We start from the raw sequence: 17,021 nt of genomic DNA, 5'->3' as shown, positions 1-17,021 counted from the left end.
ATGCAACATACATGGTGAAAAATCACGTTTTAAAGGATCCTTTTTGTTTAGTACGCTGGTTAGTAGCAGTAAGTAACTTTGCTTCTGAGCATATTTTATTTTTTCGGTGACCCTTTAAAGGCAACACCAAGGCTGGCTCCAAAAGACGATGGGGGGCAGGGGGAAGGGCTCCAAAATGCGCGAGAACACAAAGGGCAAGGTCATGCCTTTTACTGGCCCCCCTGCTGGTGCATGTTCTGGACCCGCCGGGCAGTGGAAAGTCTCTGCTCTGCCCAGGGGGAGGGTGGAGATAAGCAGGGCTTCCCCGCGGGGGGGGGGGGGGCGTGCTGGGCTCGCGGCCAATAGCGCTACGCCTTCCTGCATCCTGGACGGCGGTCTCCTTCCGCCCGAACCCTCACTTCAGCAGGTAGTTTACGTGGGAGGCTGTATCCCTCCGCGTCCCCTTCGTCCCCCTCGCGCGCCGCAGATACGCTCCCGGCCCGTGCGATGTCGGTTCAACTGCCAGGCTAAGCGCCGCACCAGAGCGAGACGCCGGGGGCTCCAGGCCGGGCTGCGGCACGAAGGAGGAGGAGCGCTCAGGAAGTAGCCCAGGCCTGCGGGAAAGAGGCTGCCGGATGAGCGAGGGCGGCGCGGGACAGGAGAGCTCGCGGGTGGGTCCTGCTGCCCTTCCTCCCGGCGTTCCCTGCGCGCGCGGCGGGCTCGGGCAGCCTCTGCTGGAGCAACGGCTCCTCCCGGGGGCGGGGCGGCCGCGCTCGCGTTTCCTCCTCCGGCGCCATTTTGTAGCGCAGAGAAGCTGCAAATAAAGAGCGAGCGGCGGCGCGGGCTCGGGCAGGCGGTGACCGCAGGGCCCCGTTTCTGGGCGCTGAAGGTGTTGCCCTCGATGCGACGGGCCGGGCTTTGGTAGTCAGTGCGCGGGGAGAGCGAGGCCTCAGCGCCGCGAGCAGGAGGTGAGTCACCGAGCGGCCTCCCCCTCGCAGGCTGCCGCCGCCGCCGTTTTCTCCTCGCGGGACGTGGCTGCTGGAGCGCACCGAGCACCAGGGTGTTCCCGCCCCGCTGCTGTGGGGGCTCGGGGTGCTGAGCCTGGGGGCCCGGCCGCTACTTACGGCGGGAGGCGATTAGGGGGGAGGGCAGCGCAGCAGCACCTAGAGCCATTTTGTGAGAGACGCAGGCGAGAGCGGGGCTCGGTGCGTGAGGCCCGACCCCGGGGGCGCCCATTGTCCCCACCCCGCGTCTGGGCTGGCTCCGCTCAGGCTGTGGCGAAAGCGGCTAGGAAGGGCCGAGCGCAGCGTAGGCGGGATTTGGAGCCGTTCGGGGGCTCTACTCCCTCCCCCCCAATGCTCCTCGGCCCCGCCGCAGGGAGCGGCCTGTGCGCCCCGCTGTCAAATGGCCTTTCTTGCTGCCGGAGCGTCCGCTGCGCCCTGGCTGCGCGCGTCCCCAGAGGGCCGTGGGGGAGCCGCGCGGTTTCCGTGGCGGAAGGGCGCAATGGCCGAGTGTGGAGGTTCCTGTCTCGCGGAGGCTCATGCACACGCTTAGCTTTACGCTCCGTGCGTGGTTCCGGCAGGGCGGGGGGACTCTACCCACCGAGCCTAAAGTTGAGGCGGCGCCGATATTTCTGCTAATCCGTGGCCTCACTTTGTAGTTTGCTTCAGAGGCTTCGTACCTGTAATGGTGGCTTCTACGCAAAGTATCAAGAGCCTTTAGCATCGTATAAAAATTACCTGCTAAGTATTAAAAAAATTCCTGACGGCTCCAGGCTGTTCCTCCTACAAGGAGGAGGGGCTCCTGGTTTTAACTAAAACAATTGCTATTAACTGTCATTTAACTTGTTTTAATATTGCATATTCCTTAAAATACTACAGAAATTATGACCGTGTTGTAAAGTAGCATATCAGATAAAACTGAACGTTGTGATGTTTAAGCTTGAGCTTTTTAGTTCATGTGTCAACATCTATGGTCAAGTAACATCTGCTCCAATCAGCTTATAATTATAAAAAAAAATTACATAGTCAATAAACTTATTGCATGTTCCAGTTGGCAGTCTTAATGCATACATTTGTATTTTGCTTATTTGTATTTTGATATTTCTGAGAGCAAAAGTAGAAGACTAGAAACTTGACAAGGTACCATTTGTCACCAGAATTAATCTTTGAATGAAGAGGTGTTGTTCTTCAGCATGGCAGTAAATAAAATTATTCAAAATATCAACATAAATTCAGTGTTTATTTTAGTAGGCTATATTAAAGATTAGTTTTGAAAATAACTTTCATTGTTTGTTCTTGTAGAAAATGGCATTGTTGTGCTCTTTCAGAAAATTACAAACTTTTTAGTAAACATTCTGTGTACTGTGGTTAGTGTTTTGGGGATGATGGTGAGCTTACAAACAAGTCTGGAGTAACTGTACACTGAGTTAGATACCTCATGCTGAAATGGTTATATGATTGTTGCTTTGCTCTTCTTTAATTTGCTTTTTTCTGTATCCAAGTACATATAGCAATGAAACAGTAAGCAATTTAAAACAACCAGTTGGTATTCCAGCACAAAACAAATTTAGGGTGACTTCTGAGGCTATGTCCAGGGAATGCATCTGCTCTTCTGCTTTTTTTTTTTTTTTTTTTTTTTTTTTGCAGAAGAGCAGATGCGCTCTTTCAGATGCCGAAGAAGGGCTCTTCCAAAAGACAGTTTTTCCCGAAATTGGGCCAAATTTCAGAAAAGCCTCTTCTAACAAAACTATTGGAAAAAAGTACACAAATTGCGGAGTGCAATTAGTGTACGATTTTCTGGTAAAACATTGTAGTCTAGACGATAGCCTGATTCTCCTTCATGCTGCTATAGATATCACATTAGTTTTGAGGAAGTTAGTTATTGCTTCTCAAAATGTTGACTACAGGAGTGCTATCAGTCAGCTCTGTAAACCTCTCAGATTGTAAATGCTAACACTTGTGATGTATTTCTGATATAGATAGTCTGACATGGTTCAGCAATAGGCGGAGGTGTATACATAATATCGCATACAAAAAACTATTGAGAGAGTTTTCAGCTTGGACCGTCAACCCCAAAGTTAAGAAATGCCAGACTTAAATTTACTCATGCAACATGAATTCTGTCCCTTGTGCATCTGTCCTGTGCATTGATAACATTAACCCAATTGGTGAGGGGGAATACACAGTCATATTAAGGGTAATATCTAGGGCAGAGGCTGGCAACCTTTTCAAACTAAAGAGCCAAACTGCATCAAAATTCAGAACAGGAGGTCAACAAAGAGCATTCGTATAAGAATGCCCCTTTGCATGACTAAAAATATATAACTTAATATTATTATTTGACATAACGATTAATAATAGCACCAATGAAACATGATACTCACAGACTTATTTAATGGGACTTCTGCTGCTGCATCTTCACATTTCTTGGAAGTTTCCATCACAACTGGTCAAATCCAGCTTAATGTACGGCTGCAGGCTGTCTTGTTAATCTTATGGCAGGGGGCTGGTGACGAGTTCAGGAGTCTGGGTTGGGGTGTACAAAGGTTTTTAGGGCAGGACATTGGGCTGTATGATGGACTCGGCACAAGGTTAGGATGTGTAGGGGTGCAGGAGTCTGTGAAGGTGCAGGAGTTTGGGGATGTGCAAGTATGAGGGGCTCAGGGCAAGGGGTTCAGATGTATGATGGGCTCAGGGTTGGAGCGTGTGGGGTACAGGAGTGTTATGATACTGCAGCCAGATGGGAGCTGTACCCTAATTGGGGGGGCTTGTTGGCCAGGCTTCATTTTTAAATAAAGTAAAATATAACACACACCAAAGCTTTTGACATTGTCTTTATTTATGGCAGGAATGGGGAAACTTTTTGGGGTCAGGGGCCTCAAAATATCAGTAGGGGGCCACACTAGTGGGGGGGGGAAACCCTCACTGATGTGACCTCCAACTGAAACAGCTCACTCCTGTGGTGCTCCAGCCCCACAGTGGGGGAGGGGCAGAGAGGACCGAGGTTCAAGGCCTCAGCCTAGATTTACTCTTCTGGGGTTCTATGGTTAGTGAATTTTGTGGACCTCCCAGGCTCTGGATTAGGGCCAAAAAAATGAGTTAAATGTGTGGGACAGGGTTGCCAGTGAATGGGAAAGGGATGGGAGTACAAGATTTGGGCTGGGAGTTGGGTGTAGGAGGGGGTGAGGGTGCCTGGGCAGAGAGTGCTGGGGCAGGATGGATGTTGGAGGCAGGAGAGTCCAGGCTCTCTAGCCAGGGTGGGTAAATGAGGGGGTGCGGGTCTGGGCATGAGGTGGTGGGGGACACTTGTTTTCGTGCTGTGTGGCATGCATCCTATAACAGGGTCTCCCACTGCTCTCATACCCCAGCAGAAAGGGTTCACAAGGGAAGCCTCCAGGGAAGTGAGTCCCGGGGGAACAAATTAGCAGTGGGCAGGAGGCCATCTTTGGTTCCTGGTTTCCCACAGGCTGGGGAAAGGAAAACACTCACATTTCTAGCTTTACTTGTTCCCTGCACACTGGATCCTGTGTGGAGCCTTAGGGCTTTCTTCCCGCTCCCCTCACAGGAAGCTGGCAGTGGTGTTCCAATCTTGTGGAAGGCTGTGGCACCAGTGTAGGCTCTGTGCTGCAGGGAGGACAAGGGGAGGGTGAGTTGGGGTTCCATAAGAGCCAAATTTGGATTGTGAGCCATAGGCTGCCTGCTCCTAATCTAGAACCTTACTAAAATCACAGCCATTCAGTCTGGTTTGCCCTGTGAAATCTGGTTTTTGGGATGCTTGTACTTTATATACTATACAGCAGTGGTGTCCAACCAGTTCTGAAGCAGTAGCAACTGTAGTAGTTACTGCTAAAGCAACCTAGACACGTTATTCTGAAATTGTTCAAGCCAACTAGCCATACTCAACTGGCCAAATAGCCACATGTGGCTAGTGTGTTGGACACCATGGCTATACAGATTTCACAGAGAGACCAGGGTTTCTCAAATTTGGGAGCCCCAATTCAAAAGGGAACTTCAGTAATTCAAAATATCTTAGAGAGGTTGTAGTATTGCCATCGTTACTACTTTGCTGCTTTAAGAGCTGGGCAGCCAGAGAGTGGTGGCTGCTGACAGAGGCCAGCTCTGTGGGCAGTATCACAGAAATAAGGGTATGTCATCTTTACTTCTGCACTGCTGTGTGCTGATGGTGGCTCTGCCATTAGAGCTGGTTTCCTGGCTAGCAGCTGTTACACGTTCTCAAGATGGTACTGCTGCCAACAGTAGCACAGAAGTAAGTGGAGATGTTAGAGTGTAACCACTTAACAATTTAACAGATAAGTTGATGCTTATTGGTTATGCTCAGCTCCCAGGGAGGCAGCTTTGCAGGGCAGCTAAGTCTCCTCCCTGGGAGTGGAGTGGGATGTCTTCTTCCTGGGAGCCAGGCTCATGGCTCTGCTCCTGGGGAGAAGGCTTTGCTGTGGGCTCTGCAGTATAAGGCTAAGATTTATACTGCTGAGCCCACACTATGTGTAACTGTTAAGATTTTTAGCAGTTACATTGTTTATCCCAGGGCTATTCAACACACAAGCCGTATGCGGCCCACGTCCCGTTCATTTGTGACCCGTGGTACAGTTTGGGTTTATGTAGGGCTCAACATGTGGCCCATGAGTGGGTTCCTTTGACTATGGCCTCCACTGGGAGCACAGTCTGCAATGGAGAGGTATCTCCCAAGTGGGGTGAGCATTGAAAGATGCAAGCAGACAGGCTGGTTGGAACAGACTGGTACAGAGTGTCAGCATTTCTAGCCCCCGGGGAGGAGGTGCAGGGAGCGCCGAGGCATTGTAGGAAGTGCTGGCTGCTCAGCCTTGTGGGCAGAGCCTGAGAGGTGCTGACTGGCTCTCACTGGCCACACTTGGATCCGGGGCCATGGCTGGGCAGCCCTGTTGGGAATCCAGGACAGTGCTTCCGGGAACCTGTCTTTTTTGCCTCTCGTGTCCGACCTGACTAATCTAGCTACCTGCCCACCGCAGGTTGGAGCACTCTGGGTTGGAAACTTTTTCTGAGTAAAATCACTCCAGAAAAAAACATGAAGCTTCAAGCTAGACACCCAAAACGCTGGTATACAATTTTCTTTTTAAGAAGCATTAAAAATGGCAACAAAGAGGAGATGCTTGTTGGATGAACACAGGGTTTTCAACCCTGTTTGGGAGATGGCATTCACTTTTGCAGAGAGAAATGGAAAACCAATGTGTCTTCTTTGTCTCAAGACTATCACTGCGTTAAAGAAAACGAACCTGCATTGGCACCACGAATCTTGTCACCCTGAATTCAAAGACTTGTGTCTACCTGACAGCAATTTAAGAAAAACGAAGAAGCTATTTGTGTATAATATATTTGCACGTATATGCAACCACACTTAAGTTGCAGCCTTCGTCATGTGCTTTGAGTATCGTTGTGGCTTCTGCGGCTTCCAAAGTTGAGTAGCCCTGGTTTATCCCATTACATAATTTTTAACATCCCTAGAAGTAAGGGTAGCAGTACTACAACTCCCCCAACAATAATTTTGTCGTCCCCCCCCCACCCCGACAGCTCCTTTGTAGATCAGACCCCTCTATAACTTCATATTTATGATTTTAAAAAATCTGACATTGAAATTAACTAAAATGGACTGAAATTGATAGGACTCTGTACATATACATTTATGTATCTAAAGAGGAAGAATTAAGATTGCATTGGGGATGTGAATGACTCCTCGACAATCCAATAAGCAAATGCTTATAGAATAGTCTTCCCCCCTACCCGCACTGGCCCCGTGCTTCCCACAGTGCTTTCACCTTTGAAGTTTAGCAACAGCCCCAGGGCAGTTGCTAAACTTCAGAGGTAGAGGCAGCCTTATTGACTAATTGAATAGTTGATGCAAATTGCTGACTTCCCACAAGCACTGGCTCGGCAATACCATCTCCCTCCACTCTTCCTGCCCCCCCCCCCCCCCCCCCCCGCTGCCTCTGAGAGGCAGCAGCATGGGGGTGGGTAAGGGAGGCTGCTTCGTGAGATGCTGTTGCAGCCTCTGTTGAAGGGGGAGCGGGGTCCAAGCTCTCTGTGGACAGGGGCTGCTGCTGCCCCTATATCAGAGGCAGTAGTGAGGGTGCCAGGGGGCTCCCCGGGAGTGGGGCCAGGAGCACACTGACTGCTAGCCCCATTGCTGGGGACTATTGAATAATCATGTAACCGCAAAGTTTTGATGTGGCTACACAATTATTTCAGTTAATCAATATCAAACCTCTCTAGTTTGTATTTAAATGTTAAATACACAACACATTTTAACAATTTTATTTAATGGAAAATTCTCTTTGCATTTTAATTTATGGATTTCTGTCAAACTAGAGGTTGATACAACTCACAAGAAAAATTGAGCATGTAATAAATAAATGCATCACTCACCGTTTTCTAACAAAGAAAAAATTAAGAATTTGAATAAATGCAAGTTAAGCATTCCTGAGCGTAATAGTAATGCTAACTTAATCCCCTGTGCAGGTGGTGCAGTATTGGCAGGTGAGCTGCTCCCACTGACATAGCTACAGCCTCTTGGGCAGGATGGCTTAACTATACTAACAGGAGAGGTCTCCCATGTTTGTTTTCATTAAAATGCTATAGCAGCACAGCTATGTTGATGCAGCGTTTTAAGTGTAGATTTGTCCTTAATGATCTGTCTTTTTTTTCCTAAGTGTAAATATTCTTTATTGTTCTTAACGTGCTGATAAGTCTGGTCCTGAGAACAGATAGGAACGTTGCTTCTATCTTTCCTGGATAGAAACTAATCATTGGTACCTATTTCCTGTGTAAAACAAACTGTCAAAGTTACTCTTGTCATAAGCCATGTCTATGCTAGGTGTGTTTAATATACTACATTGGCAGAGTTCTCCTGTTGTGGATTATAGTGGTAAAGTGTCTCCCCCCCCCCCCCCCATCAAGGCTGTTCCCTACTCTGGCACTATGAATGCAGACGTTGGGAGCCTGAAAGAGCACTCCAATCTTTCCTCTACAGGAGGGGTGGGCAAAAGGGCTTCTGCGGGCCGGATCCAACCTGTGGAGGCCCTGTCACTCCCCCTGCCCCCAGGCCAATTAGGATGGGAAAGCGTGCAAAGCCTCCTCCCACCCTGCCAGGAGCATGTGGCGCTTTGAAGTGGCGCATGCTGCTTGCAAGGCGGGGCAGAGTGGAAAAGGCTTTGTGTGCTCCCCCGCCCCCAAGCCCTATTTGGCCTTGGGGAAGGGGAGCACAGAATCTCCTTCCACGCCAGGGGCATGGGCACCTAAAGGGAATGTTGGGGGCAGGGGGACAAAGGCACTCCCTCTACCCCCAGACCAGTCATTGTCTGGGGGTGGGGAACCAGGAAATATCTTGGCCCTGCCCCTTCTGTTTGAGGCCCTGCCCTTTCCGCTTGATGTCCCGCCCCTTCCCGTGTGGTCTGTGGCCACTTCAGAAATTCCCAAAGTGGCTTCTGGCAAAAAAATTATTGCCCACACATGCTCTACAGTAGGGGTTCCCAAACTTTTTGACACGGGGACCAGTAAATCCATTCATGAACTTTTGGAGGACCAGTAATGTTCACTTGCATATTCATTAATCAAATGATTAATATTCAAATAAGTTGTTTCTGGTCCTCCCAAATCTCCCAGTGCCAGCTTTAGCAAAGCTTTTGATATGGTCACCCACAATATTCTTGCCAGAAAGTTAAGGAATATGGATTGGATAAATGGACTGTAAGACAGACAGAAAGCTGGTTAGACCAGGGTTTCCCAAACTTTTTACTTTAATTGGAGCCCCCTTTTTTTTCTTTCAGTTCTGCTTTTTGTAGCCCCAAAATATAAACACATGAAAAATAAACTGAGAAAATACCAGACATATAACATGTCTGGTATTTTCTCAGTAGGTAAGTTGTATTATTACTAGATGTATCAGTTTGTAGTTTCGAACTGCCTGGCTGATAAATGTGCTCAGGCTGCATGTGTGTGTCTACCAGCCAGATAGTTCGCAACTACTCGAGGGGTGTGTGTGGGGGGGTGGGGGGACAGTAGAATCCCTGTGCCGGACTAACTTATGCTTTGTGGGGGGGGAGGGGGGAACGGGGTCGGGTCAGTCCCACTCCCTGCAGGCCAATTCATTTCTCCCCCCCTGCTCCCCTTGCTGTGCCTCTGGCCAGCCCCACTTCCCCCAAGCCCCTCCTGGGCAGCCAGTTCTCCCCCACTTTTCCTCCCAATCTCCCTTGGCCAGCCCCACTGCCTGCATCCAGCCCTCCTTCCAGCAGCTGCTTCTCCCACCCCGCCCACATCTTCCCCGGCCAACTCCCTGCCCCCAACCTCACACCCTGCAGCAGCCCTGCTTCCACCAGCCCCCCAATCTCCCCAGCCTGCCCTGACTCCCCCATCCAGTTCTGTTTCTGGTGGCCAGCTCTCCCCTCCTCCTTACCCCAGAATCCTCTGGCACCTGAACCTTCCCTAAGCCCTGCACCCTCCTGGTGCCTCCCCCTTGCCCTCTTTTTCCCTAATACCCACCCCCTCACCGGTCTCTGCCCCATTCCCCTCCTGCCCCTCTGGGCCTTCACACACAACTTGCTCCATCCTGACCTTCCTCATGCCCACCCCTTCTTTCAAGCCTTCTCCCAGCACTTCCCCCTCCAGCGCCCTTCTCCTCTCCTCTCCCAGCATCACCCTGTCCCCCCTCCCACTGACACCTCCCCTCCTGCCCTTTCCCTCGTGGTCCGCACTTGGCCCCCTGGCATTTGTCTCTCCTGCACCCCTGTCCCTTGGTGCCTTCCCCTTTCCCTCCCAAGCCCCTTCTCCTCCCCCCGCCTCTCCTTGTCTCCGCCACTGCATAAGCTGGTTCCTTACTTTCTCCTTCCATGTTGCGTGGCTGGAGTCTGCACTCAGGCCCCGGAGGCTGAACCTGGAGCCAGTCAACCCCCGCAACGTGCCTCCCGCGGGTTTCAAAACCCCGGGTCGTGACGTCATGTCACGCCTGGGCGTCCTCCCCACCCACGTGCAATGCCGCGCATGGGCGGCAGGCAGCGAGGAGGAACCGCGCGTGGCAGGGAAGGGGTGGGGCTGAGGGGACGCTCTGGGAGCGGGGTGGGAGGATGCGAGGAGAGGCCGGCGGGGAGGGATCCGGGGCCTGCTCCAGGCAGAGTTGGGAAGAGACCCAGCTCAACATAGTGGTGGAGCAGGGCCCCGGCTCTTAACTCGCCGGCACTTCCGGGTGCAGGGGCATGGGCAGTCACCAGGCATGCTGCGGCCCGGCATTTTTTTTCCGCGGCCCGGTATCAAGCCGCGGACCATAGTTTGGGAAACACTGCTCTACAGGCTGTAGTACAAAAACTTCCCACAAAATCCTAATACCCAGACTTTGGGGAACTCGCTGCCACAAAGTAATTTTGATCCCCAAAATAAAAAACACAAATGGGGCAGACAGGGTAGGGGTACCCTAAGCTCTTTTCTTTTTCAAGTTTTTTTTTGGGGAAAAGAAAAACAAGCTGCAGTCTCTGGTAGCTGACCCCTCAGTCACAGGCGTGCAGATACACACCATCAGATCTTCCAGGATAGAAGAATCAACCAATACTGGTTAATTAGAATAAAAAAAAATATTTTATTATCCAAACAAAACTACAGTTGCAAGCAGAGTAAATTGGCTAGGTGGTAAAAGCTCAATACATAGTCTCAGGGAAAGTCTCTGGGCGGTAATCCTTAGTTACAAAAGAAAAAAAAACAATTAGCCAGCTCAGACATGATTTCCAAACCCCCAAGTAAGGAAAACAATAAACCCTGTTGAGGGGGGGAGAGGAAGAGAGAACATGAACCCTTCTTTTCCCGTTGGAAATTCCTACCTGCATTGTTATTAGTATTGTTAATACTGGTTGACTGCTGGACACCTTTGCTAGGTACCTGAGTTAACCCCTTAGTCACTGGGTGCTGATCAGCGCTCCTGATTGCCACCACCATATTTTATTCTCTGGACTTGTGAGCACAAACTGGGGTATAAACTCATGTGCAGTAGTTTGTTGTAAACTAACTAGAAATTCTCCAATTGGCATTGTTGTAGTACTGTTTGACACTTTTAGTTTTACCAGCAGGATTGCCTACTATGTATGGCATGTTGCTGCACACGAGCATTTACAATTAGCTGGTTGGTTCTAATGTACTCTATAGGCAGGCCCTCTCTTCATCCCCACTTCCTCCAGTAGGTCAAGCTATACCAGTAGTACAGCCCTTTACGGATCATGCTTCTTAATACCCTGCATCAGTGATTCTCAACTCATTGGTCAGTTGTGGCCCAGTCAGCATACAGCTGCAGCCCATGTGACATCCTTGGGTCCCTACATGTAATATGTATATTCTGTAGGTATGGCCCATGTGATACAGAGAGCTGTATTTGCGCCCCACAATGATCAAGGAGTTGAGAACCACCTCGACTGACAGCTATTCCAGCAGAAGTAAAGACATTGTCATAGACTCTATTTCACAATAGTCTAGAAGCCATTTTAATGAATACCAAATTATAGGATAAACATAATGCAGGAAGTGTCTTTTTGAAAAATGCAGATGAGGCACTGCACTCTGACTGCAGAAACTGGGTTCCTTAGACTAGAGGTTCACTTTTTGGGCAAGTGATGAACCTCTTACTTAGCCGTTCAACTCTAAAACTTCTAACAGGTACACATCTATGAGAACTGAACGGTGCACCTGAGATGAGCTTTTTTAGCTAGAAATTCTCTTTATTTCCTTCCCTCCCCATCATATATATAGTAGCCCAATGTCTGTGACTCTGTAACGTTGAAACACTGGCTGTTCCCTCTGGATGCGCTGTTGCCTCCCACCGTGGCGCTCAGCTGACTTCTGCACCACTCAGCTGTGCTGCCGCGTGGCAGCAAGCGGTGCAAGTGGCTGTTTGGGCAGACGGGTGCTGCGTGGGGCCGAAACAGCCGCTTGTGCTGCTTGCTCCCGTGCGGCGGCCTGGCTGAGCGGTGCGGAAGTCAGCCGAGTGCCACGGCGGGAGGCAACGGTGCCGCCCAGAGGGAACAGCCAGGGGGCAGGGCCTGGACGAGCGTGTGTCTGACTTCAGGAAAGGGTGCCAGATTCAAAAGGAGGAAAGTGGAGCAGACACACAGGAGAACGGGGGAGGTGGAGGACAGCAACAGCGAGAGTGAGAGAGATGCAGCAGGAGGAGGAGAAGAGAAACACAGAGTGAGAGGCGGGAGGGGGAGAAAAGAAAGAGAGCCAGGAGGCACTTGAGAGCAAGCGAGAGAGAGGGCAAGGCAGTAGGAGGAGAAGAGAGAGAGAGGCCGTTTGTGCTGCTTGCTCCCATGTGGCAGCCCGGCTGAGCGGTGTAGAAGTCAGCCAAGCACCACGGCGGAGGCGAAGAGGGGCAGGGCAGTGACGTACACACCCAGGGGGCAGGGCCTGGGTGAGCATGCATCTCTGACAGAGACAGAGGAGAGCGGATAGAGAGTGAGAGGCGGGGGGGGGGGGGGGGAGAAGAGAGAGAGAGGCAGAAAGCAGAGGAGAGCTGGGGGGGGCAGTAGAAGGAGGAGAGAGAGAAAGACACCGAGCGAGAGACCGGAAGCTCCCAACATGGAGGAGAGACCTGAAAATCCTGTCATATGATGGGCTAATTGGCTAGTTTAGAATAATGAATACTAAATATGTAAAAATAAAATAAGATAAATAAAAACATTTCTAGGAACTAAGCAATTTTTTTAGTAAACTTTCAGATCTGCTACATCAGTCTTGCAAAACTAATGAAAACCTATTAGCCAAAATACAGTCACCTTTTCTCTGCATTGGTAGAATAATGGACAAGTTAATGATCCTTACTGAATGCAGTCTTGAAATGTTCCCCTGGAAAAACAGAACTGTTTACTGCTGCACCATTATTTCCTTTTTATTAGACTCTTGGGAAATGGTTTTCTTTTCTGTTACTGCCCCTTAACTAGGATCTCTGAGAACAAGTCTATTGGCAAAGGAGTTCTTGCAGTCTGCCTAAAAAAGAATCTGAGAGAGCAGAGCTGCTCGGGACTGCATACTATCTATCCTGCTTCACAAATGCTTTTCTGGAGGTTATACTTTTTCCCCTTCCATCTAAATTACAGCAGCTTTCTAGTTTTGTAACTTTCCTTCAGAGAAAGGAGGTATCAAATATTTTTTTTGTTTAAAAGACTTACGTAGCCTGTGGAAAGCTGGGGTGGCTCTGTTTTCCCCCCCTGTGCCTCCCCCTCCAGGTTAGAAAGTGTTAAAATAATGTTGAAGTGATGCAGAGAGGCTTGAGCATAACACTGAGTATCCTAGTTTAAATTGAAAAATTAGTTGTGGTTTTTGTTTGTTTGTTCTTGAACCATGTTTGTGTTTACCTGCTTCTCCTGAGTTGAGTCAGTGTGGAATTAATGGCTTAAACTATCAACCACTTTCTGAAAATGTGTTTCTCTGGAGCAACTAGATTGATCCCAACTGACTTAGTAACCATTGCAGCAGTGAACTGCTAGAGAGACAAATGTGTGTAAAAGACATGAAACTGCTGTCTTTGCTGTTTTATTACTTTACTAGCAGAAATACCCGATGTTGCCCGGGGAAAATATAGGAAAAGGGGTGATAATGAACTATGTCAATTACATTAACGTAGCATATTTTATTGGAAATACTTTTCTCATATATATTACTTTAAGAAATTAACATAGCTAGTGATATGCGTACAAAACGCATTTACATTTAACTCATTTCTTGATAAGAAATGGTGTGGTGAATGAACTACGTAAATTACTTTAACATAACATATTTTAGTGGAAATACTTTTTCTTTTATCATATTATTGAAGAAATTAACATAGGTAGTGCTGTGCTTACAAAACGCATTGCCTAGTGGAGAACAGATGAACTACTTAGTTCATAGACAGAGTGAAAGGATCTCGTAGTTGCAGTTTGTGACATGCTTAATAGAAGAGTTCAGCAAATGCCTATGATCAGGCGCTACTAAAAGCTAATTATAAGTGGGCTCAATTGGGGCTCTGGGGGAACCGATTTCGAGATCTAACCAATTCAGTTATTTAAGTTAGGAAATCAGTAGTATCCATTCAAAATTATGTGTTTCTAGCTCTTACCGTTTTGGAGATCTTTCCAAACAAACTAACTTGAAAATGTAAGATATTGAGTTCTGCTCTCTTTTCTTAAGCACTTATAATCAACTAGAAAATTTTGAGCCTCTAATTTGGTGGGTTTGTTTTACCATTACACACTAGGATTTGTTATACCTGTGATTGCATTGGTTGCTAAAAGGCATGACCCTTTAGAGAGGGACAACTTTTGAGTATTTTGAGTTTCCTGAACATTGGTATCCAGTATTGGTAGCAGTGCACAGAATAAAGCTGCAAATGGTTTCACTAAAGCTACGCCTAGATTAGAGGCTTCTTTCGGAAGAAGCTTTTTTCAGAAGAGATCTTCCGGAAAATCTTCCAAAAGAGTGTCCACACTGTAAAAGTACATTGAAAAAGCTATCTGCTTTTTCGAAAGAGAGCATCCAGGCTGAATGGACGCTCTCTCGTATGTACGCTGTAATTGCCGTGAATGGAATGGCCACCAGCGCACCTGTGCTTTTTCCTCTTTCCTCCCTCTTCCCTATCTACACTTGCCTTTTTCCGAAAGAACTCTTTCGCAAAAAGGCTTCTTCCTCATAGAATGAGGATTACCAATGCCGGAAAAATCCCTCTGCTCTTTCAATTTTTCTTGTGGAAGAACACAATTGCAGTGTGGAGTTCCTCAAGTTTTGTCGGGAAAATGGCCATTTTTCGACAACTCTGTGGGATAGACATACCCTTAGAGTAAATTGTGCATATGAGTGGAGGAAATGAGTGTGTTGAATTAGCATTCTCTGTAAGTTACCACCAGAATTAATAGAAGCAAAATTACAGATGTTTGCTTAAATCTGTAAGAGGCGGTGTAGAATTTTCCTGCTACATGTGTGAGAATAGAAGGGGAATAACACTTAAAATTAAAGATTATCTTAACAGAACAGGCCATTCTTTAGTTAGTCACAGTAAAGATAACATGAATACCAGTATCAGTAGTGTCACCAAAATATAATGTGAAGTTTTACTTTGCTAGAAGAGTGACTAGCATGATGATGGTGGCTTGTTAAACTTATTTTGTATACTTAAGTATCTGATAACATTCCTTTTAATCAATGATGGAAATGCAACGATGGGCCAACTTTCTGAACTCAGTAACTGGACCAAATCAGACTAATGTTTGAATTTTTTTTGTTTTCTTTCTCAGTTCACAATGACTAATGAAGAACCTCTCCCAAAAAAGGTATGTTTGGAAACTGACCCCATTCTTCCTTATTTTGTTAGTAACCTAACAAACAACTACATGTCTTTTTTGTTTTGTTTTTGTTACTTAGGTTCGCCTTAGTGAAACAGACTTTAAGGCTTTGCCTAGAGAGGAACTGATCCTAAGGTAAAGTAATAAATGGGGTTTCCACTGTATAAACAAAACATTCTTTTTAAAGTGGGACTTCCCTCAAATCCTAATGGAAAATGTACCACTCTGTCCAAACTGCTTTCCATAAAATGTACCAGGCAGCAGTAATTGTAATTTAATACTTGGCAATGGCCAAGATTTTCAAAAGTTAATTGATTCTTGGCTATCCAAATGAAAACTTCTTAAAGGGGTTTGATTTCTTGTTGCTCTTCCACACTCAGAAAATTAGGCCTCTACAAGATTTCTCAACTTAAATACTGAGAAATGAGGAAGCTGGACTCTCTATTCACTCTTGAAAGCATTTGTCTGTAGATCTGTAAACATAGCAAATAAGAAACTAGTATTGGTGAGTGGGGGAACTTAAGCACCTAGAAACTTGTATTTAATTTAAGCTTTTTGTTTAAAATAGTTTCTGGCAATCTTCACACCTCATAAGGATCTCTTGAATGCGGCTCAAATATAAACGGATGCAGTGCTGTCTTACTGAACCTGCATACAATTTCTGAGCAAATAGCAGCTGAGTGAAATTGGCAAATTTAATCCACTACTTTTATGGGGGAGTTCTTCAGTCATAAGTGAAACTGAATCTTGTTTTTCCTCTGCTGTTATGGAAAGCTGTTTGGAACAGATAGATTGAAGCTGTTCAGAGAGGGATAATCCCCCGAGCCATTTTGTTAGTGCTGCATTTTGTTACAGTGCTTGATCTGCTTAATAATTTAACTTTCTCATGTTAGTTTACCAAACTTCATTTTAAATAAATTAATATTTTACTTCATGTCTCAAACAAAAGGTTTCAATTTTTTTCTTCATTTATGGCAAGGGTGGGGAACTGTCAGTTGGGGACCTCACCTGATTCCTTCCTTCTCGCTTAGCCTCCCTCTCACTGCCTCCTCACCACCCAGCCCTCAACACCCCAGACCTCTTCCCCCGCCCATCTTGCTGCTCTGGGATGGTCCTGGCCAGGCCATGAGGGCAGGCCATCCTATTCCCACCTCTCCCACCTGTGGGTCCCCATATGCTGGCAGGTCTGGGGTGGATAGAGCAGCAGCGACATGGGACCTCACTCTCACAGGGGTCAGGCTGTCCCAGTTCTGTGTGGGGTCCCTGTGCTGCCTGGAAGAGGTGAGTGGAGAGCTTGGGCAGTTCTGTGGGGCAGATGCGAATTGGCAGCTGTGTGGCCTCCAGGGGGCGGGGGGGAACCTCAGGCTGCAGACTGCGCATATCACTAAAAATCGGCTTGCATGCCACTTATGGCATGTGTGCCGTAGGTTGCCAAACCCCGTGCTAGATGCTCTATTGCATGCAGTGCAGAAATAATGAAGGGTGGTGGTTTCCCGTCTTGGGCACAGCTCAGTATAGCCCCTGTTTGGGCATGAGGAAGTCTAGTGATGCTTTTGTTAGTAAGCTAGCTGTTAGTTGAAAACAGTGACTCTACTCAAATAATCTTTTTTGGGGGAAATGTTATTTAGCAGGTTGTGATGGAACAATTCTGGTAAAATCAGAAGTAATGATCTCCTTGCGCCTCGTCATCATGTTTTTAAAATCT

The 17,021-nt window shown here is 47.6% G+C and overlaps 1 protein-coding gene across 2 annotated transcripts in view; it reads left to right on the top strand.

Annotated features, from left to right (window-relative positions):
• Positions 1-325: 325 nt before the first annotated feature.
• WTAP (WT1 associated protein) overlaps positions 326-17,021 on the top strand; it is a 42,488-nt gene continuing 25,792 nt past the window's right edge. The window contains exons 1-3 of one of the 2 annotated variants that reach the window (XM_006115006.5): positions 326-650; positions 15,269-15,304; positions 15,396-15,451. In XM_006115006.5, coding sequence (XP_006115068.1) covers positions 615-650; positions 15,269-15,304; positions 15,396-15,451 — 128 coding nt within the window. In that variant the 5' untranslated portion in view covers positions 326-614. Of the gene's footprint in view, positions 651-695; positions 948-15,268; positions 15,305-15,395; positions 15,452-17,021 lie in introns of those variants that run through there. The other variant, XM_006115007.5, reaches the window with a different exon arrangement.

The sequence above is a fragment of the Pelodiscus sinensis genome, chromosome 3, assembly GCF_052426305.1.
Source record: "Pelodiscus sinensis isolate ZL-2025 chromosome 3, ASM5242630v1, whole genome shotgun sequence".
NCBI classification, from domain to species: domain Eukaryota; kingdom Metazoa; phylum Chordata; order Testudines; family Trionychidae; genus Pelodiscus; species Pelodiscus sinensis.
This window is presented reverse-complemented; position numbering and strand designations above follow the sequence as displayed.